The 27,359-nt window shown below is 37.6% G+C and overlaps 1 protein-coding gene across 3 annotated transcripts in view; it reads left to right on the top strand.

Annotated features, from left to right (window-relative positions):
* LOC117424609 (zinc finger protein ZFPM1-like) overlaps positions 1-27,359 on the top strand; it is a 101,995-nt gene that overhangs the window by 44,922 nt on the left and 29,714 nt on the right. For all 3 annotated transcript variants that reach the window (XM_058992558.1, XM_034041141.3, XM_034041140.3), the window contains exon 4: positions 23,751-23,884. In XM_058992558.1, coding sequence (XP_058848541.1) covers positions 23,751-23,884 — 134 coding nt within the window. The remainder of the gene's footprint in view (positions 1-23,750; positions 23,885-27,359) is intronic.

Below are 27,359 nucleotides of genomic sequence, written 5' to 3'. Positions count from 1 at the left end.
ACAATACTGACTGTGGGGATGTGAGATGGGGAAACATATTAGTGTTGCATTGTGCACTGAAGCCCATTGGTGAAGCACTGCAACCTGTCCTACACTGATATTCTTCCCCTCTTCACTTCCCCCATATTTTTTAGTAACCATGACTTATAATGATTGAAGCAGAAACAACGCTAGAATCAAACAAACGCCCACAGTAAGATACTAAACAGGTATGAGACTTGATATAAGAGAAATGTATCCATTTAATCCTTGAGGAATATCATGTATCCCTCCAGAACACTTTTAACGGCATGCTGACAAATCAGTGACTTTGGACTGGCCATAGTGGCCCTGCATCCTATTGAGAGAGGAGTTATGGCAGGTACTTCCTTAAGGAAAAAGCTGATGCCTGATTCTGGAGAAACAGAATGGGTGGAGGGGGCAGGGGTCTTTCTCCTGCCCATTCCTCCTGGTCCGAATGCATTAAAATATGCTACTTTGACTGCAGTTTTATACTTTGTAATTAAAATGATGGAAACTCTTTTCAGTTACCAGTTTTATCTGTTATTTTACTCCATTTTTTGTAATCTCCCTCTGCCTAAAGTTTGTGTAAAAACCTCAAGGTTTGTTATCAGCGAAGGAACAGAGCAGTCCGAGGTGAAACTGCTCACGCTGATGGACAGGGTGGGAGAGATCTTCCAGATTGTTCCCTTGTTTGTTTCACTTTGGTATGCGTGGGTGGGGAAATCATGGAGCTATTTTTCTTTATCGTTTCATGCCTGCTTTGACACGAGGTATAATTAATTATCAGAGGCGTAAAACGTATAAGCATATAACCAGACATAATCTGTAAAATATATCTATGTGTATTTCTAAATGGCACAATTTTAAGAAGCTTAAAAGCAGAACGATAAGTGGTTTTATATAATAATAATAATGTGTTATTTCAGTGACAGGGCACGTATTACATAGTTAGTTAATTATTTGGTAATGTTTGGAAACTACATTTTATAATGGGTTATTCTACCGTAATTTGAGGGTAATTATTTTAATAGTTTTTTTTATTTTATTTATTTAACTAAGAAGACATTTTGCATTGTATTTAATATTGTGTTTATTTTATGTGTCAGTGTTCTAGTTATCTGCCATAGATATATGTAACCCAGACTAGATCTGCCAAATAATTTTTAGAAGTGAACACGTATTCATGATCCATTTTCTTTTTGTATGGCTGACAATACACAACTATGTACTTCTATAAAGACACTGGCTGACCTAGCCTGGGTTGCAGGTGTCTATGACTGACACTGAAAAGCAGCACCATAACAGGTCAAAGCACCTCAAAACAGTAAATATCAAAAAAATATTGAAAATGTAATAAATAGAATGGGATAAATGTCTATTAATATGGTTTACAAATACATCTCCAGTTCTTGATCCGCAATTACATGCAAGTATATATTTAAATTATATTTTATAATTCTAAAACTAATTTTGAATACTAATATGCATATCTATCATCATTTTTTGTAAGAGCCTGTCTTTTTTTGAATGTAGATTGGCCAAAAAAATAAATAATAACTTTCCACTCCAGACAATGCAGTGCAACTCAAAAGACTTGGCTCATGGACTATTATGAGGTTTACTTTGGTCACAGTGAAAGACTGAACCACAGTATATTTAAACGTGTAGACTGCACAAACAAGCTTCTGTTAAACAAGCATTGCAAACTCATGTCATGTTCATTACTGCCTTTCCAGTAATACCAATGCAGTACAATATTAACCTCTACTGAATAGCCTGACCAAAAATGATGCAGTGGCACGATAGATCAATATTTTAGCAAATGGCATGATTAGTATAATTGGCATAGTTAACTTATCTTAATGAGCTGGATGTTGGAAATATGAAACCCTTCTTTTGAAGGTAAAGTTTTGGATGGATGTCGTTTTATTAGATTGAGCAGTGTTCTCTGAGGGGAGCTGTTTTGTCGGTACAGATCTGTAACTGGTTTGAAATCCTTGTTGAGGCAGCTGTGGTTCAGTGCAGATGTTTTCTGACAAGTGTTGTATTTGTAATTCTGTGCTTGTCCTTGTATTTTCTGTGTAGTTTTGTCTAGTAATTGATCTGCTGTTTGATTTAGTAGGTGCGGAGAACTCTATCTCAATCATTTATTAACACACCTGTTTTAATTATGTTGTAACTTTTTTCACAGAAAACAACTCTGATCATTTGAGGTTTCTGAAAAAAGCAAAAAAAAAAAAAAAAAAAGCAGCCACAATTTATTTAATAACCTGATACCAACATCCCGTCTGTGTGTCAGTGTTGTGCTGTTGAGGGGGCTGTTTTTTTGTCAGTTTTTTGACGACAGTTCATCTTTTGACTTGTATTTTTCAATATATTAAATATTCAGATCAGTATATTTCAATATATTAAATATTCCAATTTGTATATTGAAATATATGTATTTCTCTTATATTTAGTGAAAGTTTTTATACAGTATTTTCATGCACACTACACGTAATCAACCCACAATTAAGACTGTCCATGTATTTTGCTGTACTTTGTAGAAAGTCGTTACTTAACCACAGTGCTTAACTGCAGCCATTTTATTACATTTTTTTGATGGAAATACATACTAACAGTATTTTAAATGACTTGTGCTCTTGATTTCTGTGTTGAACGTCTTCATACAGTTCAGTGAGTGTGTTCTTGTCACTTGACTTCCACATTTATTATACTCTTCAGGAAGCCCTTAAACATCCGGGTCATTCCCTCTGCATACGCTTCCGAAGACTGACACGTTCTTGAAAAAGTTCCTATAGAATAATCATTGATGTCGGTTGCATTGAAACTTATCCCCAGATTAACCTTTTCCCAAATGCACTTTGGAATACAGTGTGAAAATATATTTTTCCTCTCAAACTTTCTTGAAACCATTTTTACATTTGACCATGAAACAAGTATCCTGGACTTGTTTGGTGCAGGCCGACTGAATTCATTTGTTGGATTACTTATAGCTGCTATAGAATGCAATACAAAGTGTTTAATAGTCTAAAAAGCATTTGCAAACCATTATAACCACGTTTGACAGACATCAACTGATTTAGAAAGAGTTCCACATGTACAGAGCCTGGTTGTTAAAAGCTCTGCATAACAATCATCTAGAGATAATTTGAAACCGTCTTCTGTTATTGATCAGTTGACCAGTGTTTGGTGGCAGGGAAGATTTGCAATAATAGTTAGATTGTCAGTAAATGTACAAGTTTGTGAAGCCAAATTCATATTGCATTTTAGTTTTAGATTCTCGGCAGGCTAGTGAAAAGAGAACTGCAGTGGTTGGTGTAAGCTGACGTAGCAAATGCGTAAATTGGACTTTCAGAACCTTGATCCACACCGAACTCTATCCAAGATTAAAGCAAGCCTTTCTCCAAAGTTTTCTAATTCTGTAGCCTGGGTTGTCCTTTTGCGTATCAGATTTCTGCATCAAGGAAAGAGTTAAAAGAACAGCAGGCACGCACAGTTCCTAGTTCTCTTTCCTTTCAAACTATTTTATTCCATCTGTCACTCTCTTCCCTAGTGATGATTGATGGGCTAGGCCTGTAATCTAAAGGAACATTTCTCACAGCCTTCCCATTGCTATCAGGAGCACAGCTACATCAGTGATGTGGAGTACCTTCCGGGACAGGATCTCATGATTACTCCTGTATCGCAGTGCACGTTCACTGCAGCAAGTACCACATCCTCCCTCACTTTTAGGATTTCAGTCATCCCCTTGTATCTCGTGCTGGCCAGCTTGGCACTTTCTATTTGACATTTTTTATGACTTTTTGATGCTATATCTGGGAAATGGCACACAGTGCTAAAAACTTTTCATGTTTAAAAATAAAGAAAAAAGCTTTCATGTCTTCAAGCATTTGCTTCTATAGTAAGTACGGTTTTATTGTGCAATGTGGTATCGCTTGCCTCTTATGTAGCACAGCAGCGTCAAGTGTAAGAAACCTTGGACTTCTGATCTTGTGATTTGGTTGATGTTTTTAAGACATCAATGTGCTTGCCATCCTTTTAAAAGTTTGGAGGTTTCTGGAACTGAACTGATGAATAACTTTGAAGTATTAGAGTATTTAGCTTCAAATGTCACTTATTTTTCATTTTTCTTTTTTACATTCCATTTACTTTTTTATAGTGTTTTCAATCATTTAGAGTGGTTCTGGATTTCGTTGCTCCCATATTAAGTTTGCATTTTTCTCAAAATCTGCCTTTAACTGGTTTTGAGCATGTCTAAAGAATCCTAATTGCCAGTGCTGAACACCCTTCCTTCTGTTCAGATCATGTGACAATGAAACCTTTCAACTCTTAGTCCCACCTACTCCACATATATTCTATTATGCAGAGAAAGTAGACGTGGCAGCTACAGTTCAAAGGTTAAATCGTCACAAAACTTAGGTAAGATTTAGAGAAAAAATACATAACTCAGAACAACTCAGAATTATTTCAAACAGCACATAGTAGGGGAATGTAAAAGCATGAATTAAAATGAAATTTGAAGTTAGTTAATTATTGCATATAATGTCGCACATAGCTCGATCTAGTTCTTTTATGTTTTACACAAAATCCAATCGCAGTCTACTGGTATGAACAGTAAACAGTAGCCATCCTCTTCAGTCTTCGATCATTTAATACTTTATTTAATAGTGTTGTGTTTTGAAACTGCTTCTTCTAGGTATCCTACATACAGTATAACCTAATCCCACTGGGCATTTCCCACTTGTGAAGACCAATGAAGGCAATCACTGTCTTCTTGGCTCATGTCTGCCATTGATTAATTGTTAGGAACACACATTCAGGAAGGATGTTGTGATGTGCCTTGCAGTAAAAACACCCAATAATGATTCCTCTTCCTGTTCTCATTACTGTGTAGTACACGTCCTACTCCTTACCTGACTAATTTTGTACTTCTTTGGGTGTGGCCATTGTATTGAGAGATAGAGCCAGTACACCATGAGGTAATGCTATGTAAGGCAGCTAAAACAGAAGGCAAATTAAACATTAACGGTATAAAACAAGAAAGAAGCAACCTAGTAGGAGGTACAGTTAAAGTGCTGTACCCTTTCAAATTATTTTGAAAGCTTCAAAACCTCTCAAATGATTGAATGTGAAGTTAGTGGATCATTTTGTGGATCAAAGAGGCTTAATGGGTTAAAAGCTTCCTGGTCATCAGTACCATAGTTTAACAAGGTTTGGCCATGTTTAATATGCTTTAATTTACCACAACTCTTTGGTTTTTAAAATGCTTACCTATGCTTTACCATGCTTTCACCATGTTTTATAACACATTACTATGCTTTTACTATGGTCAACTTTTATAGGGTAATGTGATTGAGTGGTTTGCAGTGCGCAGGTGTGCAGGTGATGCAGGTGCTCCAATAACGACAGACACAAAGTTCACGGTTAAAAACAGTTCTTTATTTTCTTTCTTTCTCTGTTTGAGACTGTTAAAAAATAATGCTGGCTCTACACAACAATGTGTATTGCCCGCATATAAACCATGGGGTTCAGTCCCGAAATAATAATACAAAAAATCACACACAACACAGACACGGTCACTTCTCCTGATAGTGAGTACTCTTAGTGCAGGTGCGGTGCAAGGCAATTATAGTGACAGTGGTGAATTGTAGTCCATACTTGATGCTGGCCTGTAGCGACAGCTCCCGCTTTGTGTTAGCCGTCTAACAGTGACAAACACAGACAGTTTAGTTTAGACAAACAAACACAACACTTAACACTCACAATATAGTTTTCACAGTCCGGTTCCTTTACTGGTCTTTATCATAACCACATCAAAGGAACAGATTACATCATCACATCCCCTATTATACCCTTAGTCACGCCCCCTGTGATAGCTAGTTCAGTCACATTTCCTTCAATCCATGACTGACACATCGCATACCACTTTAGGGCGATGACTTTGGGCATTGTGACTGCGCCCCCTTCCTGGATGGCTGGCTTCTGACTGACCCTGGAATGAACTTCCAGACAATCCAGTACGAGGTTCCTGTTATACAGCTCCCTCACAGGTCAGGAGGGAGATTGTTGACTAGGATTAATTCGCTGTCTGTCACAGGTAACCAGAAAGATTGGACAGTTCTGCTGAAGATCATTTTTTTAATGGTCCATGCCTTGAGGTCCTGTGTCCTCTAACTTTGACACCGTTGCCATGAGATGTTTTGTGTTGAGTGGATTCCACTTCACTATCTCCTGCAGGGGAACAATGTATTCTTAGACTAACATCATCCTATCAACCAAAGCAAGGTTGATAGGAAAACAATGGTTTGCTGATTAGATCAGATGCATTTCCTTCACTATGACCTTTTACTTCTCTCTTACTTAACTTCAAAATCAGAGGAATCACATTGGTTTGGTTTATAGCTAGAAGAGTGTTGGACAAACTCTCACAAAACCACACGATATATAATAAAAAAAGGTTGTTCCACATTTTCCTTTAATGGCCGCCAACCCTAAATGTACCAAACACACTGGAATAAGCTTTATGCAGTTGTCTTGGGAGCCATTCATTAGGATCAGCATTAATGAAAGCACCCCACCCCTCCATTTAATGTCAAATTATGAACGACAGTTCATGTTTAGCAGTCTTTTAAAGCATTATCGGTGTAAAAGACATTGAATGTGATATTTGTACCTGGCTAGGTAACATGGTATGGTAATTTCTCTTTTTTTTTTTCTTGGACTGCTTTAGTTTTATTGTGTCATAATGCAAAAACTACCCCTGATGTAGGCAACGCAAGTGCAAGCTTGTAAATTGATTTTGTTCGTAATTACATGATTTGTAATAACACAGGCTGTTCAGAATACAAATGTAGTATTTTTTTTTTTTTTTATTAATTGCACTTTATAGCTGAGTTATAGATGGAGTAATGTGTATTATACTTGTACTTGCTAGAGCCAAAGTCATTGTATTTTATCTTGCTCTTAATTGTATTAATACTTGTACTGTGATTCTTGAAATGTATTTTTGTTTACGACTGTAAGTCGCCCATGATAAAGGTGTCTGCTAATAAATAAATAATAATAATAATGAGATACTATGTCCATTCGTGAGTTGTAGTAACAACATTGACAAAATGCTTAAGTTTTCATTGGATCATTATATAATAAGCAAAGGGTGATGTCAAACAAAGCAATATATATATATATATATATATAGTATTTCCTGAGTATCTGATGCATATCAAAAAATTTGCATTTCAAAGAAATCATTTGAAAGTACATTTAATGCGCCTTGCTGATAAAGAGAATTTGATAACGAAGCAAAAGGCCATTGTTTTTTTCATCTGGAGCAACGGGCACCTACCTTTTTTTTTTTTTTTTTTTTTTTTTCTTTCATTTAATGTTGCAACTTCTAGGAAGAGGAGTACCAGGTTGTGGGGTTCAGTGACTACAAAGAAAGATCGATTTTGTTTCTATAACTGGTGGAAATCCTAGCTGCAAAATTAATGAAAAAAGGTTTAACGCTGGTACAATTGTAGGGGTGGCTAGGTGGCGCAGATAGCAGGTTAATTTCATTTTTAAGGGATGGGATTGCCTAGGTTCAAACCCAGTTTCTCATATTCCAAAAGAAAAGAGTTTGCCTTTGGTTTAGTCCACCTCACAAAACCACTACACGAGTCAGGTCTCTGCTTGAGAGACGCCCAGGACTGAAGGAGGTATAGCTATAAAGGGATTGACAGTCTACGGTTTCAATATTGTCTGAAGACAAATTACTGTTTAATTATTTCTGTTAATTTAGGTAATTTTTACTATAGTGCAAGTTTGTACCTTGCTATAGTTCTACTGCATTTCATTGTGTTATAAGGCAATTGTTCTATGTGTAGGACAGAGAGACTTACCGGATATAGACAATGCCAGAATTGTTTTGCTGCTAATGAACTTTGAGCTTAAACTCTGGATTCTCCTATAGAAAAGATATTGGTCAGCAGTGATTTTTAAGAACGTCTAATACAGTTGTATAGAGAGAGCCAGAAAACCTAATTTGTTAGCAAGCATTGGCTGCTTCCTGGTACCTATAGACCACACTTGGATTGCAGTGAATGTAACCTAAAGCACAGGAAGTAGAGGGCATTAAAACCTTGGTCATGACTCTCTGAAACAATATGTGGAGTTGGTACTTGGTATGGGGACTTAGTGTTTCAAGGAGAAGGAATAATTAAAATGGCCAATCTGGAATTTGTCATTCCACTAAAGTGACGCCCCCCTCCCCATTAGCGAGGGTCATAGTACTGCCTGATAAAGATTTTCTGTTGTACTGTGTCAAAAAATCAATACCCCTGGAGTGATCTTCTGATTTGATATCAACAATAGCCTTTTTAAAAATCAATTAGCAGAGACAGAGGGGAAAAAAAACACAGATGTACTACTACTTCTGCTACATAATGTTTGCATGTAATGTAGCTGGGGTGATCATTAAACTGCTACATTTTATAATTGTATTATGATAAAAATGAATACACCACTTATATAATTGATATAAACTGTGTATATGAGCAATATAAAATAAATTGGGTAATCTGTGTCTACATTAGTATAATGGTGTACATAGTTGTTTTTTTATTATTATTAGTATGTGTAAATGACATTAGTGTGTGAATATACACCCTAGATAATGACCACATGACTTCTGTGAAGGAAGTTATTAAAAAGTACAATGCATGTGTGTTACTATTAGGTTCAAAATAAATAAGAAGCACAATGCTATGTAGGCCGAAAGAAATATAGAGTGGCATTAGAGAGTGCAGGCTGACTATGCTTTAAGAATTGTAAGATGTTCCAAACTGGTTGGGGGTGGGGGGGTGGGATAGATGTTAGATTGCAAAATATCACATTTTCAATTTATCCATTTAAGTATATGGAAAACTACAAAGCGGTATGTAATTCAATATGTTAACGTAACAGCAGGTTTCATTTTACTTTATGAAGCAAAATGAGTTAATTCTATAGGGTGAACACTTTTGGCCATAGCTGTACATGAATGATTATTTTCATAATAGTCGTGTTACAGTGAGAACATGATCCGATTTAACAAATACAGTATTGGAGGGTGCTAATGTGTATATAGCCTCCAAACACAGTAGTTCAACCTCAGTAAACATCTAGTTTGTTGCAATCATTGTAAAGAATGAAGCTACACAGGTAGCAAATAGTAATGTTTACACAAAGCACATGATTGTGCAAAAAAAACCTGATGACTCTACCCCTCTACATCTCAATAAGATCACCACAGTTTTATTAAAATACAAAACTACAAAGATAAAAGACCACACAGTATTTTTTTTTTTAAATGGAGTTGAATCTTTAAATCCTTTCCTATTTTGAAATCTCAGTGTGATTTCCTATGAGCTGCTGCAGTAAGTTTCCAGATTCAGAATTGCTTTGAGTCATGGAGTTACAGTGCCACACACATCAAGAGAGGGCTGCTGTGTGACTGAGAACTGAGAAGCCTCAGAGAGCAGGGTTTCTCCCACCAGAGAGGGTTTGTTTTGTCATCAAGGTCTGCCAAGTGCTGCTTGTCTTCAGTTGAGTCTTGCAACAGCAGCCTTCATCATTGGAGTCTGCCACAGTCTGCATGTGATTCATTTGCTTTGAGCTGGGTAACTAGACTCTATCTTGATATCGGTGGTAAAGAATGTATTCCAGGACATCAAGGGCTTAGCTCTTTACTCAAATCGTCATTTGCGTTATTTTACCTGAAAGCCTATAAATGAGTTGTTTATTTGTGGTTTGGGAACTTTTATTATGTGCGTTTTTTACGATCTGAAAAAAGTCTTAATGGTATTTTATAGGAGTATCTAGCGCCATGTATTTGTAGTTGGAAGACATGAAAGTCTCACGACAGAATAATAATAATATGACAGAGTGCATTGCGCTTCTGTGTCTGGTGTGTCCATTGTGCCTCCAGAAGCATTCTTGAGCTATGCAGTCATCCACAGTGTTCATTTACTTCTATCCTGTTACCAGTAACCTGTCTAGCTCTTAAGTTACATGTATTTTAAGGGCTGGTGCCAAAAGACTCTGAATAGAGAACCCCAGACAAATGGCAGTTGTAAAGGGGGAAGAGCAATGTGGGTGAGCATGAAGTCATAAATTATTTGTGAAATACAAATAGAATTGGGCACACTGTTTAGAGCTACAGCAATTTCATTCTAAACAAGAGGAGTTTGCATTGGATACTTTGACGTATTGAGAAAACCAGATTCATTTTTGTTATACATGTCTTTATTAAATCTATACCCCCTAATAGCTAAGCATTTCTCTCTTGTAAGACAAAGAATTGTTACATATTGCTGAATTTTGATGTTTGCACACAGACTTTTTTTGTTATTGGAAATATATTTTGTTTTACATGTAATTAAAATATATGAAAAATGACAGCAAAGTGCCCTTGGTATTGAAACACAAGATGGATGATGGACAGAAGCACCTCTCTCTGGGTATTGGTGCATGTTGAGACACAGATAGAGATTACCTGAAGGGACCCTTCAAAATACACCTGAGTGTTAAGTCATTACAAATTATATTAAATATCATTCTGTGGATCCAGTCGTTGGTGAATATAAAAACTTCTGTATTTTTAAATCATTAAATAGAAGGGGACTTTAGTTTATTTGGTATTTAAAAGTCAAATGACAACAGGTGTATTCCTATTTGTTAATATTTAGATCAGCCATTGTTTAGATCAGTTGAATAGACCTCAGCTTCTCCAAACAACAGAACAGAAGTTTAATAACTGACCTCTAGTCCCCATACCATTTTTAAAATATATTTCTGCATGTTTAAAGAGTGTACTTTTTTTTTTTTAAAGGAGGGGGGTGTGAGTCACACTTATAACCTCCTGCTGCTGCAGGTGGTAGCAGAAACAAGACGCTTCATTTCGCAGTGAGCTAGTACTTGCAGCTTAAACTAGGGCATGTAAACAAACTGGACAGCCAACCGGGTTTGGATTCTGAGGAGCACACTGGATGATAAACTGCAGAAGCCTCCTTCTGAGGTAGCTGACAACACAGCCACTCTGTAACCAGCACTGGTTACACAATATTCAGACTGGGATTAAAGGGGGGCTCATCATTCTGTGAGAACAGAACAGCGTGTTCAAGGGAACATAAATAGAAATGAATCACACTTGGTAGATCCGGTTATTTTGGCCTGTTGCAACTTTTATCAAAAGCAAACAGCCTGATATGTGCATACTTTGGTTAATGATCTTGGAGATTAGAAAAAATTCTGAGAATACCCAGACCATCTGACTGGTGGGATCCAATGAGAGGGCGTTCCGAGAGGGCAGCTGATAAACTGATAAGATAGTAGAATTGTATTAACATGGAGTCTGCTGAAACAAAGCCCCAGCACTGTAGATAGAAAGATAAGCCTTGAAAATGGACTTTGCTTCTACTGATGATGAACCGAATTACTGTCCACTTGTTGGCAAAGCAACTGCTGATAATAATAATAATAATAATAATAATAATAATAATAATAATAATAAAACAGATCTATGTGTCAGAAATCTGTATATTGTGAAATTATCCTGTGGAGTTAAATACATACATGTAAATAAATAAATAAATAACTAGCTCCATAGTTGGCAAAAGATGTCGCCGAAACTTGATATTTTAAGATAAACCAAGTCTCCTGGAGGCTGCTTGATAACAAGGGGAATGTGCTTTGATAGGGAGTTTTTTTTCCTCTTTGTGTTTAGATTCTGTCTTATACCCTTTAGCATATACTGTATGGTGCTGTCTATCTGTAACCAAGCAGTGTAATTAAATGCATGGGTGTCTATTTGCTCTGTTGGTTATTCTGCATATAAAATAATAGCCTTTGGTTCATTCTACTGTACCAAACAGAAAGTCTTGGTTTGTTAACAATCTCCATGTAAGCTCAGAAACAGGGACAGAAGGTCCCTCCCACTTGAAACTGCTTTCAGGAGTAGCTTATAAACGACTTTTAACAGTTTGCCCTAGATAAACAACAAATTAATAAACAAAAAGGGATCAGTTCCAGGCATCAAAAATTAGCTCAGCAATAAAAATTACACCTAACTTTAACACTTTTTTGTGTTTACATTAAAGGGGTCCATTTCAATTGATTTCTTTTCAGTCCCATCACCTTTTTATGGTGTTTGTAATTGAGTGGTTCAATTACTGTGTTTTAATGTGTTTTTAATTATTTGTTTTATTATTTTTGACAAGTTGCACCTCAGTTCCAGTTGACTGCCATATATATATATATATACACACACAGCTCTGGAAAAAATTAAGAGACCACTGCAAAATTATCAGTTTCTCTGGTTTTACTATTTATAGGCATGTGTTTGGGTAAAATTAACATTTTTGTTTTATTCTATAAACTACTGACAACATTTCTCCCAAATTCCAAATAAAAATCTTGTCATTTAGAGCATTTATTTGCAGAAAATGACAACTGGTCAAAATAACAAAAAAGATGCAGTGTTGTCAGACCTCGAATAATGCAAAGAAAATAAGTTCATATTCATTTTTAAACAACACAATACTAATGTTTTAACTTAGGAGGAGCTCAGAAATCAATATTTGGTGGAATAACTCTGATTTTCAAGCACAGCTTTCATGCGTCTTGGCATGCTCTACACCAGTCTTTCACATTGATGTTGGGTGACTTTATGCCACTCCTGGCGCGACCATCCATCTTCCTCTTGATCACATTCCAGAGGTTTTCAATGGGGTTCAGGTTCAGCTTGATTCCTGCCAAAGCTGCCCGATTCCAGCCTTGCTGAAGCACCCCCAGATCATCACCGATCCTCCACCACATTTCACAGTGGGTGTGAGACACTGTGGCTTGTAGGCCTCTCCAGGTCTCCATCTAACCATTAGACGACCAGGTGTTGGGCAAAGCTGAAAATTGGACTCATCTGGGGGTGCTTCAGCAAGGCTGGAATTGGGCAGATTTGTCTTTGTGAAGGACGCATGAATCAAGCCAAGTACAAGGTTGTCCTGGAAGAAAACTTGCTTCCTTCTGCTCTGACAATGTTCCCCAACTCTGAGGATTGTTTTTTCCAGCAGGACAATGCTCCATGCCACACAGCCAGGTCAATCAAGGTGTGGATGGAGGACCACCAGATCAAGACCCTGTCATGGCCAGCCCAATCTCCAGACCTGAACCCCATTGAAAACCTGGAATGTGATCAAGAGGAAGATGGATGGTCACAAGCCATCAAACAAAGCCGAGCTGCTTGAATTTTTGCGCTAGGAGTGGTATAAAGTCACCCAACATCAATGTGAAAGACTGGTGGAGAGCATGCCAAGACACATGAAAGCTGTGCTTGAAAATCAGGGTTATTCCACCAAATATTGATTTCTGAACTCTTCCTAAGTTAAAGCATTAGTATTGTGTTGTTTAAAAATGAATATGAACTTATTTTCTTTGCATTATTCGAGGTCTGACAACACTGCATCTTTTTTGTTATTTTGACCAGTTGTCATTTTCTGCAAATAAATGCTCTAAATGACAATATTTTTATTTGGAATTTGGGAGAAATGTTGTCAGTAGTTTATAGAATAAAACAAAAATGTTCATTTCACCCAAACACATACCTATAAATAGTAAAACCAGAGAAACTGATAATTTTGCAGTGGTCTCTTATTTTTTTCCAGAGCTGTGTAATATATATATATATATATATATAATATATATAGCTATAGCCAGTGCCATCTAGCCATCCACATTGATGTACACTAGCAGGCGCTTACTAAAATAGACACTGGCTAATCTAACCTACTGTATGTCTGGCAGGCGAATAGAACCGAAGAGCACCTCCTGAACTCCTAGTCGAAGCACTGCACAGACTTAGCAAACAGTAAAAACAAATAACACAACACTTGAGTAATAGAACAAGAATAACTGCTCCGAATTATTGCAGATATCATACAAAGGTAGAAGTTAAGAAAATTGTAATTTGAAGCTACCTAAAATATGTGGGCTCCTATTTTAAACAGACTGAAAGGCATTAAAGAGATTCCCTTGCAAAGTGAAATGCTCCGTTCCCCTGTTGCTCGTCCCAGATCTTCAGTTAACGAGTGATGATTAAGGATTGTTGTAAGCTTGTGTCACAACCTGCATTAATGGAAGACAAGACTGATGTGATACTGGGTCTTGGACAAGGCCTTCCCTAATAAAAGGGAAGTGCCTGAACCAGAAAGACTGCTGTCTGTTTAGATTACTGGACGAGGTTAATGGATGATTCAGTGAACAGCTACAGCTTAACATTTTTAATGTATCTTAACTGCACCTCATTAATTTAAAATGACATGCACATCTGCTGTCTTAACCGCTGGTCTCTTCACTCCTCCTGTCATAAAGGGCAGTGTTATTCCACTCTCCAAGCTGTTTGGCAGCATGGCAAACAGTGATGAGCAGACTTTTTTTTTTATTTTTATTTTTTTTTAAACTTTAGGCTGATGCTTTCACCATTATTATGCTGTGGATTCCTCTTTGTTTCATGATGCTTTTGGACTTTGAATGGGCTTTTAAAAAAAGCAGTCCTAACATTATTTAACACTGTGAATAGGCCCCACTTAGTGTTTTAAACTTTTAAGAAAACCGAAAAATGCCATGACACAGTATACAGTTCAGAAACTTTTATTTGAATTTTATATTCAAAATATAAAAATAATATATATTTAAATCCCTAACCTAAATTTAACATGTGAAATATTGTAGCATTTATTTGGGACATTTCTTAAAGTTAAGCAGTTAAACTACAGGTTGTTCAATAGAGTGGATTCTAAACACATCCAGATGTGGTGTTTTTGGAAATCATGGGGGCAGGAATAAGTAGAAAGTGTAGGTGCATTTGCAGGCACAGCAGTTTTTTTAAATTGTGTCGGTGACCTGCACTGGTTTGTCCTGGTTAAAACTGTATAAAATTGTGGGTAAATTCAATTTGTCTTTCTCAATGCATTCATTATAATCTTAACTTTTGTCAATTAATTTTTACAAAGTTTTTTTTAGTATTTCCAAATGTATTACTATGAAGTGTTTTAGAGTTATGGAAATTAATTTTATTAATTAATTGATTTTTTTTAAAGGCTACAGTTGAACAACTTCTGTGCATGAATAGTCAAACAGTTCTGGAAATATTAATTGGGATGGGTTTGGTTAGGTGCACAGTGTACTGACATTATCCACTAGTACATTTTTTTTAAGGGGCATTTTTAACTATTTTTAAAGAAGTCTGTTTTAGTTGCGCAGTCCTTCATCATATCACAGGGAACAAATGGAATAGTATTTGGGGAGTGTTTTTAGAAGTTGAGATAGCTTTGCTTTGTCAGAACAGTTACAGTGCATTGTCAGAATGAAAGAATTGTAACTGCAGCACACAGTGCCTCTCCTTCTCTCTCTCCTCTCTCTTCGACTTGGCTGGGAAGTCGGTTTATCATAGGCTGCATGTTTTTCTCTGGTGGGGATTGATACACAGAAGATAGATGAGTGTTTTGACATGGAGAGTGTTAGACAAACAGCCTTATCTCTCCACCACTTTATCCTGACCCGAAATGAGATGTTGAACTGTGCCGAGGGGAGGGAGGATCTGTAACAGACAAAGGAGGGGAGTTTTGCAGCATGGGGGGTGGGGTGGGGTGGGGTGGTGTGGATGATTTCTATTTAATTTTTTTTTTTCTCAATCATACTTTTCCGGATAGATCACAGGCCAGGGATTCAAATAAACATACCAGCTACATTTCCAGGTCCTTGCTCCAAAAGGGTTAAAGACAATTATACTGGCTTTATTTTTATTAACACCCATATAAATATTTTTTTGGGATATATCAAGTATTATCAGTTATATTTCTGAAATGTATTTTCAATGTATTCTTAACATGAACTTACATTATGGATATGAGAGAAATATACATTATAATTCACTGTATTTCACAAAGTAGGTGTTAAAAACAAAGCAGGTATGTTTTATTGTATCATCAAACAACAACAGTAGAAGAATATCACATGCTTGGAGACTATACTTGTCGTCTACTTAAGCCCCTTTCACACTGGCACTCCTACCCGGGTCCGGACCCGGATTCTGGCAACCCGGGTCACAATCCTGTGTAGTGTTAAACCACGTATCTGGGTTGACCTGGGTTCCAGCAACCCACCTCAGTATGACCCGGGTTGAATGAGACATTAATGGAAAGGAACATTTCTGTTTATTCTGTTTAGCCAATTTTTTTTGAGATTGAGACACAGCATGAGCCAGATCGCAGCAGGGAAAAAGAAACATTTGTTCTAATCCACATTTGGGCCGACGATTCAATCCAGAGAAGCTTGGATGGAAGCGTCTGTAACAAGCTGCTTTCGGGGCATTGATACGCGCAGTGTGTACTTGAGTCTGTCACCCAGGTCAAGCCTGCTTTATTAAACGCAATGTGAAATCGCGTAGCCGACCCGCATGACACTGGGTTTTTTTTTTTTTCTTCAGAAACTAATTTCAACAGAATAAAATGTAGCAAAGAAGGGCGAACTGCACATTGCAAAATTCAATGGCATACAAATAAAATTGCCATTTTTATAGTACAGCTTTTAATATTTATTATACAGCTAACTATAGCTGTCATATATAATCCAAATACGTTTGGTATGTTTACAATATAATCAGGAAGAAATACAGCCAATTTTGCAATTGCATGAAGTTTGAAATATGTATAACTACAGTGTGGCTGACATGCCAATTTACAACCTTCTATTAAAGGAAACAAAACATTTGTTTCATTTGCATGAGTCTTTGGATTCTTCTGTTGAGATGCCTGTCAAGATAACCAGTCAGATCTTACAAACATACTCCCTCTAGTGGTAGTACCAAATGATGGTATGCTAATCCCTGATTCTGGTAAACCAGTATGATATCCTATTTCAGGTGTGTGTTTTTAGTATGTGTACTAGTACTAATGCACCAGTGATAAACATCAATTGGCCTCATACATACAGTAACAGTTAAAATATATTCTGCCTTTATTTTTATAGCATTCAGATTCCCGTTTGTTTCGATTTGTTTCAGTTGGGTGTGTGTAGGTAGGTGGTGCTGACTGTTCAAACAGTTTAACAGACAGATTAAAATCTTGTCAATTATAAAAAACAAAACAAAAAAAACCCAATAAAATAATAAGTAACCACATACTATACCTCCATCCTGCTGAAGCATCGTCCAAACCATGACTATGGTTATCAGCAAGAGAAATCACTTGAAAATAAAATCAACAGTGGAACAGTTCAGGGAAATCATGCTTCATGTAGGTCAAAAGTGTATTCCTTTTTTTATGTGGGGAGTGATGGGGAATTTCCAAGCTGAATAAGATCACCCTTTTCATATGAAATTCCTCAGATTCTACAAACCACTTCAACAGCCAGCAAGATAATCCTCTGCTTTTTAAGTTGTACTTTTATTTCTATCTCGTGTGCGGTCACCATAGCAATGTGGTTTACCAACTAATAATAATAATAATAATAATAATAATAATATTAAAAACATAGTGCATTACCATTTGAACATCGGAGAACTCCCAACTGTTATGCCCAGAGTTTAATATCCTCCTCCATAATATGAACTTTTAGATTTCCATAACACAAGAGTAGATGTTAAAACTTCATGCTGATTTGAACTCGGCTCTCGCCAAGATAAGCACCAACTAAGACATAGCTTTACCGTAAACTAATTTGATCTATATGTGTCTCCATCCATTTGCGTTTCCTTCCATATGATGACGTAGATATCCTTCTGTCTGGTGTTGATGGCTGAAGTGTAATGCTGGCTCCAGGGATCAGCTTATTGCCTCCCTAGCGCATCAGCACACACAACGGCTGCGATGCTGGCTCCGGGGATCAACCACAGTGCGGTCTCCCCAGCACATCAGCATGACAACTGTCTGGATTGAGCTAAGTAGAGTACATCTCTGGGGCACCTTCCATCCTTGGTGTTTCGTCGACTAGCCCACGACACCTCAAGAGGGCTTGACGGTGATTCTGGCGTCCCAGCATCACCCCCCTCTGTCCCCCACTCAACTCAGCCCAGCTTACTTACCTGTACATCAGCATTTCTTTCTTTCTATTGTGCTTGAGATCCCCAGCCAGAATCTTTCCGTCTCAACCACAGCCAGTTGCTGCTCCTCTCTGCTGCTTCAGATAAGTTCTTCACTGCGCGACGCAACTCTTGGCCACTGAATCCGACATCTCTGAGAAGCCGGGTTGTAGAGTGTGCCACAAATCCTCGACAACCCACCTCCACTGGGTAAACCCGGACTCTCCATCCTCGCTGTTCCGCTTCAGTGGCTAGTTGAGCATACCGCAGTTTCTTCCTCTCATACGCCTCATCTACAGCATCCTCCCATGGCACTGTTAACTCTACCAGGTGAACAAGGCGTGCTGATCCAGACCACAAGACAATATCTGGTCGAAGGTTAGTGGTGGCAATCTCAGGTGGAAAAATAAGCCGTTGACCAACATCTGCCAGTATTTTCCAGTCTCTAGCAGCTTCCAGTTGTCCTGGGCGAGGATTGGTTTTAACACCTTTTCTTGGTGGTTGCTCTCCTGGGCGGAGGAATGTTGTCTTTTGTGTGTAATGTTTTGATGGAACAGGTGGCAACTTATTGGTCATGTTACGCTTGTCTTCCAATGCTAAGGCCAAACATCGCAGCACCTGGTCATGGCGCCATGTAAACCATCCTTGGCTAAGAGACACTTTACATCCTGTCAAAATGTGCCTGGTGTTCAATCCAAACCAGACGCGACTTGGAAACACAAAGGACATGATGGATCCTCTCCTACCCAGAGGTTTAGGTTCTGTGGTAATGGGAGAACATCATATGTTGACCTGATGAGGAAACTGATCCTGCTCTGTTCCATTGACCATAGGTCTTGCCAGCCAATCTTGCGTTGTTCCACACTGTCCCATCTCATCCATTCTCCCTGCTTGGCCTGGGAAATGGCCTTTATACACCTCATCCTCTCCTCCTGCTTTTGCACCTCGTTGACTACCAGCTTCCTCCATTGAGCTGGGGCTGCCTTGTGCCATGTAGGAGGAGCTGAACTGAGATCAAGACCCCCTCTTCCATGCTGAACTTGCCCCATGATATCACCAATTCGAAGGGCAGCCTTTGCATCCTCCACAGCTTTCTTTGCCGCCCACTTTCTTCCAGTTTTCAACCCAGGAGCTGCCTCCCTTATGCATTTGTCGCGTGACTCTACTAATGTCATTTCCAGTCTGACCTTGGCGCACTTAAACTCCTTGGTTAGAACGGAGACTGGTAGCTGCAGTAATAGGCATTTGACAAAACTATTTTCTTCGGGACTTGAATTTACCTATTAATAATGCTGTCAAATGACAATTTTAAATGGTTGAGTTCAAGTTGAGAGGATCGCTGACATGTCAACCCCAAAGTGTTCACAACAGTGAGACCCCTGCTGAAAAACGTTGGGATTGATGAACAACCTTAACCTAGACCAGGGGTAGGCAACCCTGGTCCTGGAGTGCCACAATCCTGCAGGCTTTGTAGGTATCTCTTAATCGGCAATTTCTAAATACCTGGAACACATGGTAATTCTAACCAATTAAGCCAATCATTAAATCAATTAATTTATTAAGGGGCTTGGGTAAAACAAAAACCAGAAGTGTCTGTGGCACTCCAGGACCAGGGTTGCCTACCCCTGACCAAGACCACTAAATTTTGTTTTGGGCGGGGGGAGATGCAGGTGACGGATCAAGATTTTTGCACATGACTTGACAGCTACGCCACTGACTACACTAAGGGCTATGCACACCGGGAGCAAAGCAAACGACACGAATACAGCACGAGCACAAAAAAAAAACTGTAGCTAGTCATGAAAAGAAAATACTGTCTGCTTTTGCTCCTTTTGTGGAGACGAAATAAAATAAATTAAACAAAAATAGTTTGGGTACACCACAGACTAAAAAAAATATATATATAGATAGATAGATAGATAGATACACATTTAACAGCGAATGTTTATATGTGATCTGGTTTAACATTATTCATTAAAAAATAATACATCTACTTATTTCTATATTATTATTATTATTATTATTATTATTATTATTATTATTATTATTATTATTATTGGTCAACATTATTAAAACAAAGAAGCGTCATTTTACAGAAATACGAAACCAGTGTGTGGCACTCCACGTCACTTTGACTAAAATGAAGGTGAAATAAAGCGACAGTCTGACAGTGACAGTCTCTCCTTCGACTGCCTGAGTAATGACATGTGTACAGAAACATAGAAGGCTCGCGCACACAGTCATTTTGAGACAAGGCAATTCTATCTTTGGAGTAAGGGGGGAGTTTGCGTAGCAGCTACAGAAATATAGCATGGCAATGTACACCTCTTCATGGTGACCCCCTCCCCCAAAATGAAATAATACGCTTGGACAGGTTTGGTTTTACCGCTGTATCGTGTATAAAGGGTTTCAGAGCCTCACAAACAAAAACAAACTTATGCACAAACGTGAGAATCCGTTGCACGGCAGCGAGACACTCAAAATTGTGAAAAACCGTAAGTTTCACGGGTAAACCATAAGACTTGACATACATGGGATCACTTCGGTTTTGTTTGTTTTTTCCCCCACTGAAGCGAATGGTTCATTTAAGGGTTGTATAAGAGTGTAAATCCAGGTTTCGCAATTGTATCACTTTGGAGTTTTGATATTTTAAGAGAATAAAAACTACTTGTATACCTGCTTTTAACACGTGTTAGTAAAATGTTGATATGGCAATCGCAACCAAACCTGTTTAACCCATTGCAGACGGCTCATTATAATTTCGATCGATGACGTAATTACTTACTACGCAGTGACAAGTGTGTTATTATTTTTTTTTTTTCAAATTAGCATACAAACCTTAGTCAGACTTCAGACAATAAAACAAACAACAGTTAGTCCGGTCTGTAGTTCAATATCAATGTTTTTATTTGTATTTCATTGTTTAGCAACTTCTTTTTTTTTTTTTTTTCTACCGAGCGATTCAGCGACCACAAGTACAGAGAATTACCTGACAGCATACTAAATTGCCCAAAAAGTTTATAAACAAACAAAAGATTTACTGTAATGAAATATCTGTGTGACAAACTTCAGGCATGACAGACCAATCAAAATGTATTTCACATACGTCTCTAACCAATAAAGTTGAGTTTTTGGACGCAGTGCAGCATTCCAGTATCTATGGTTGCAGTGTTTACTCGAGATTACCATAGACCACGGCATCAAAGCGCAATTCTTTACCTAAATCGATTTGCACGCTTAAACTGCATCCACCCTGGACTCGAGCGAAGTCGCATAATGTTCAATCCACACCAGACGTGACTTGGAAACGATCCAGAAGATTGGAAATAAATACATGACCCCGCCCGTACATTCCTATTGGACATACTAGAGATGGGCTGTCCCATTACAAAACAGGTCCTGTTTTGATCAAATGTTACCACCCTGACCTCCGGCAACTCCGCTGAAAAATAAAGGTTGGACTTTATTTATAAAATCTATAGATCAGAGTTATTGAACGTCCCTATATATCCAACAGTTGTATTGTTATCATTAGTAGTAGTAATTGTATAGTTGTAGTGTTGGAAGACAGCTGGACAATAGTAGTATAGTTGAACTGATATGTTCAACAAAATTATTTTATTGTTATACATTTATATATACAACTTACTGCAATCTCAATTGTGTTTTCTTTACAAATTCCACCATTGATCCTTTTTGTTTATTAACTTTTTAAAGTAATTATTATTATTATTATTATTATTATTATTATTATTATTATTATTATTATTATTATTACGTTGTTGTTAAGCACGACATAATTACCATCTTATTATTATTAAAATATTATTTGTTTATTTAGCAGACGCCTTTATCCAAGACGACTTACAGAGACTAGGGTGTGTGAACTATGCATCAGCTGCAGAGTCACTTACAATTACGTCTCACCCGAAAGACGGAGCACAAGGAGGTTAAGTGACTTGCTCAGGGTCACATAATGAGGGGGGATCTGAACTGGGAACCTCCTGGTTACAAGCCCTTTTCTTTAACCACTGGACCACACAGCCTCCTTATGTGTTATTATGCGCAGGTCACCACTTGTATTATTATTTACTTTTATTATTTTTTTTTTTTTTTAAAACAGTCAGGTGAACGACAGAAAATCTTATATATAAAGAAGAAAGTTTGTCTGTCTATCTGTTCCTTTATGCATTCGGTCCCCGTAGGAGCCATTGCACCACACTCTGCATGGCTTCCTCTTTCATCCAGGGGAAGGTCCAGGGCTGTGTTTGGACCCAGTCTTTTGACCCCCGGGGTACTTTATTTAGTAACCCCATAGCTGGATCACTACAGTAGAAAAATAAATAAAAAACACATTTAAAAAAAATAAATAAAAATGGCAAAAACCAAAAAAAATAAATGTTAAAAAAAGGGAAAGGGGTCCGAGCGCATTGTGTGACACCCTTGATCGGTAGCTTATAGGAAATCATAAGGCTACCGTTCCCCAATTTGTCATGCATGAAGTACTGAAATATTGAATTTCCCTGGGCAACGCCGAGTACTTCAGCTAGTGCTTTATAAATATGGCTCATAATCTTCAATGGTAATGTTGGGATGTGTCGTATAGAATACAAACGTATTACTGGCTTTGTTTTACAACATATAGAATAGTAGGACCTCGATTTAATATTTTTGTTTATTTGGTGAATCTCCACAAAACTTCACTTTATGCACTTTATGTAAAGACCACCTTCTTGTCACAGATTTGTGTCAGAGAACAAAACGTTGTCAATAGATGTAAGTTATGTGAACTTTGCTGTTAGTGTTAACTTTTTATTTATTTATTTATTTAATTTATTTATTTATTTTACATTATTGGTTCCTATTTCATTTTGCCATTTATGAATTTGGTCCAATGTAGTATGTTACTTTTAATTACTTAGTTTATTATTAATTAGTAATATAATTTATTTTATTATTAAGTAGTTATTATTATTTATTTCTATTGAAAACGTGTTGTTGTTTTAAATGTTTTACGGACAAGGTGCACTATGTAAGTATTTTTCTGAAACAAATTGTTAAAATCAGAATTTTATTTTATTTGCTGTTGCTCAGACATTTCATATTCTAACATATGTATATACATAAGTATACAGATGATATTTGTTATGAATTAAATATTTTTAAAGCAATTCAAAAAATAAAGTCAAAGATGTGCATGTTTTTTCTACTTTTGTTTTGCTTTCTAGTTGGGTAAATTTAAGATTTGATTTAATGTCAGTGTAACCCTTGGTATGTCCAGGTTCTACAGGCACTCAAAAAAGGTATCACACTATACTTTAAATTGATATATACATTAACTCACATAATAAGCTAAAATCCTGCCAATTACCTCAAAACGGTAAAAATGTGGACCTGTCAAACAATTTTGTATAAAATCAAGACCATACATGATATTTAAAAAATTATTTCAGATTCTAGTTCGCAAAGAGTTACTCTGCCTGGGAGCTGCCGTGAGAGGTCGACAGGAAACACTCCTAACTAAACACTGAGCCTATATGAACTAGATTCAAAACGGTGGACACACACAATGCTTGCTCCGGAGTCGCCTAGTGTTTTCTCTTTGCGACTTCAAATTAGTTGTATTTTGCTGACGTTGTTTTGTTTTGTACAGAGGAGCTGGAGCTGTTTGGCAGTGATGGAGACAGTAAAGTCCGTACCAAGCAGGGCCTTCTTCACGAGACCACCTGGGGTCCGTTCAGGGGGAAGATTCAGGTGGAAGCCCCGGCTGTGGAGCTGGCAGGAGGGGTAAGCCACGACACATCTTTGGGGTCTGTTATAGAAGTCGAATGACATTGCTGTAGACAACTTGCATTTGTATGTTAGAGAGAGATCTCACTGAGGAGCATATTGGGAAACTGTGGACATCAACACGGACATCAAATGCTCATTAAATTACAGGTCTGGTATTGTTCTTGAGATGTTTTACAAGCTTGTACAAGAGATAAACAGCATGTGTATTGTAATTTGCTTCATTTAAGTGTGTACTATAATGTGCAGTAATAGCCATCTAATTGCAACCTATCTGGTTTAAGAAAAAAAAATATATATATTGGGAGTTTGTTAAAAGCTGTAATATTCTTCAGAAGGCACAGTCATGGCTTTCAGCTATGTATGACTCTTATCTGCATAGATAAACGGATTTCAGTTCAACACTCTCCAATACAGCTCCCTGAAGAATACAGTATTTTGGCTGAGGCCAGAATGACCTCCACTGTGAGCTGATTACCTCAAGCAGCCAATAGTAATCTGCAGTGATTGTCAGTTTCTGCTCCAAGTTGTATATTTTAATTGTCTGTGCAGTGTCACACAATCCACTTATCTGACACGTCCTTCATTTCAGTTAATCACGCTGCAGTGTTGGCTCCTGGCATCAGGAAGCCTCAATGGCCACAAACAAATTCCTGGTGCCTTTCACTAGCCCTTGGCTAATAATGTGGGTATTCTGCCTCGTGGGGCAATAACCAACACTATCCTGCCACCATGCGGTAGATTCACATTCACATCCTGTGCAGCAAGTATTAGGACCCCTTACCTGAACTTTAAACCCACTCTCTATAGTTCTCTGTGGGGGTCCTTTGCTTTAACAAACACTGATTCATCAATGCAAGACGGGACACATTCACTTCACTCCCACCCAGTACTTGGTCCTGCTAAACCTGCTTTGAATTGATTAGAAGATGAGACAACAATGCAGTGGAAACAGTTTCCCTTACCCAGTTCAGATTTGACAGGAACCCCCTAATACTATCTGATCACTTCTCTAATAAACATAAGTATGGAAAGCAGTTAAAACCAAAAAAAAACAGGACTTTCTGCAGGGAAAGTAAATTTGGGCAGTCTCTGCTTAATCTTGTTCAGTTCTTCATTGTGAAAGAGAATATTTTACCAAGCCTTTACCAGACAGTTCTACTCCCACCACTCTTAAAGGAATGTTTAAACTATTTTCTCTTATTAAGAAATCCTCAACTGCAGATTAAAATGTGCAAATCAGCGTTAATGCCTCCGCATCTGTTATTAAGAGCTCTCAAAAGTTCTGAAACGATTCCTCTTCTTTCTTCTTTGCAAACCTGCTTCTCTATCTATTTAAAATGCAGTCCTTGATTTAACCCTTATCTCCCCCGATTTCTCTTTATCTCTCTCTGGCGCCATCCTTCTGGACTCGGAGTCCGGAATGATTGATTCCTGTTTGATAGGCGCCCAGTTCTAAGATTTCATTTTACTATCAGAATATTTTGTGGATAGCTCATGTTCAGCTGTAACTCCTTATCAAGTTTGCTTTGTTGATGATTTCCAGCTATGACCAGCTCCCCTCCCCACCCCGGAGCTCAAACAGAGGAAGGATTTGGAGTTTCTGTTGGAGATAGCTGCTAGTCACATGTTCCAAATGTATCAACATCACATTCTCCTCTTGGCTCAGTTCTGTACCCAGGTCCCAGTCAGTTTATCCTTCACTTGAAATCCTTTGCAGATCTTATTCCAGTTAGGGAGTGTTCTGTGTGTGGAATGTGTCTTGAGAAGAACTAGTCAGAATGTGAGGATCTGCAGGGGCCAGTGGACTTGCTGTCAAGTTAAGTACATTATAAACTGCCCTTGTTCTGTGATTCAGGAACTGTTAAGGACTTATTGAGAATGCATTGAAACTAAGGTTTTAAAATTAATTTCCCTACCCTAAATTAGTTTCAATACACTTTTGACAGCCACCTGTTATGATTTAAAAGCTGTACAGGCACATTCAGAGTGTCCTCATAATCGCACAGTATCTGGGAAGGATAGTTTGTAACAGCTACTTTTTCTCATATCATTTATTACAAGTGTGATATTGTTAATATTGCTCAAGGAAGTAGCGTGGGTACAAGCTGAGGCACTACAATAAAATGGAGAGTTTATTAGATTGTCTCTAGGAGGCTGGCAGTGTAGGGTAAAACTTTCTATTGTCAGTTTACAGCCTCGGAACGGCAGTAAAAATGTCAGCACCCTGGATGAGAGGAATATATTCTTTCAATCTGCTTTTATAGCACTCAATACAGAAGTTAATTGCCATTGATTAGTTCTCAACTGTACATTTGGGGAGGATAGTATTTGCTGTTTTGAAATCAACATGTAAATGAATGGATTTATTGAAGAATGAGTAATGAGTGTCTGCACACCCCTAGTTATCCCCATGTAGGGTGTGCCAGAAAGACTGACACGACCAGTGCATAAGGGTGTGCATTAAAGTAACCTGCTGGAACCAAGCCCCACACCTCTCCATGTTGAGAATTCACATCATTTATATAGTATTTATATGTATTTCTTGCTCTTATTGTATTACTTGTATTGTAACACTTGAAATGTATTTGCTTACGATTGTAAGTCGCCCTGGATAAGGGCGTCTGCTAAGAAATAAATAATAATAATAATAATAATAATAATAGTGGTCCGAGGCAAGGCTCAGCTGCCCAGAAAATAATAATTATATTTAAATGATATTGCGGGGGGGAAAAGCTAATTCTGGAAGGCACTTACCATGAATCATACAAACTGTCTTCTTGTCTATGATCTGTTTTTGCACAATAAGGAAATTAGCCCCATTGGAGAGGAACAGACCATGTTTTGTTTTTCAGCATCTCCCCAATTAATCCTAAAGATCTTGCCTATCCAAATATCTTGCCATTATAAGTGATCCATTATTTGTATGAAAATCACTAATTTGCATGGTCTATTAAGTGGTCTATATCTCTTTTTGAAATAGCCTTACTGTCAAATCTTTTGTGGTAAAATACCGAACTGCTTACAGTCCTCAGAAAATTGCATATAGGACGTTTCTATAGAAGATGAATTCATTCAGAACACGTAATTGCCTGCAATTTGGCATGCTGAGTTTAAAAACAAGTTTTACAAGTGATTTTACACGTCTACGTTTTTTTGTTTGTTTGATTTTTAATGGATAGTGGATTGATGATAGTGTACATTCTCGACTGCAGTTGTTATATTGGAAAATACTGTTGATTACCCACTGGACATAAGCTGAGCTTCTGTGTACTGCAATGTGATTCTCATCTAATGGTATAGAAAGTTCTTGTCCAAATAATGTTCAGAAATATCACACACAAAAACAGTCATCTTCTGCTGCAGCCTGTTCCTCATCTTGAATGAGCACAATAGGCTTTGGATGAGCTTTCCTGTTTTTCTAAATATATTCCAAGAAAAGAGTTAGCTACAGTTGGAGAATGCTCCTTAA

Source organism: Acipenser ruthenus, chromosome 19 (assembly GCF_902713425.1).
Source record: "Acipenser ruthenus chromosome 19, fAciRut3.2 maternal haplotype, whole genome shotgun sequence".
NCBI classification, from domain to species: Eukaryota; Metazoa; Chordata; class Actinopteri; order Acipenseriformes; family Acipenseridae; genus Acipenser; species Acipenser ruthenus.
Note: the sequence above shows the minus strand (reverse complement) of the source record. Positions and strands in the feature narration are given on the sequence as shown.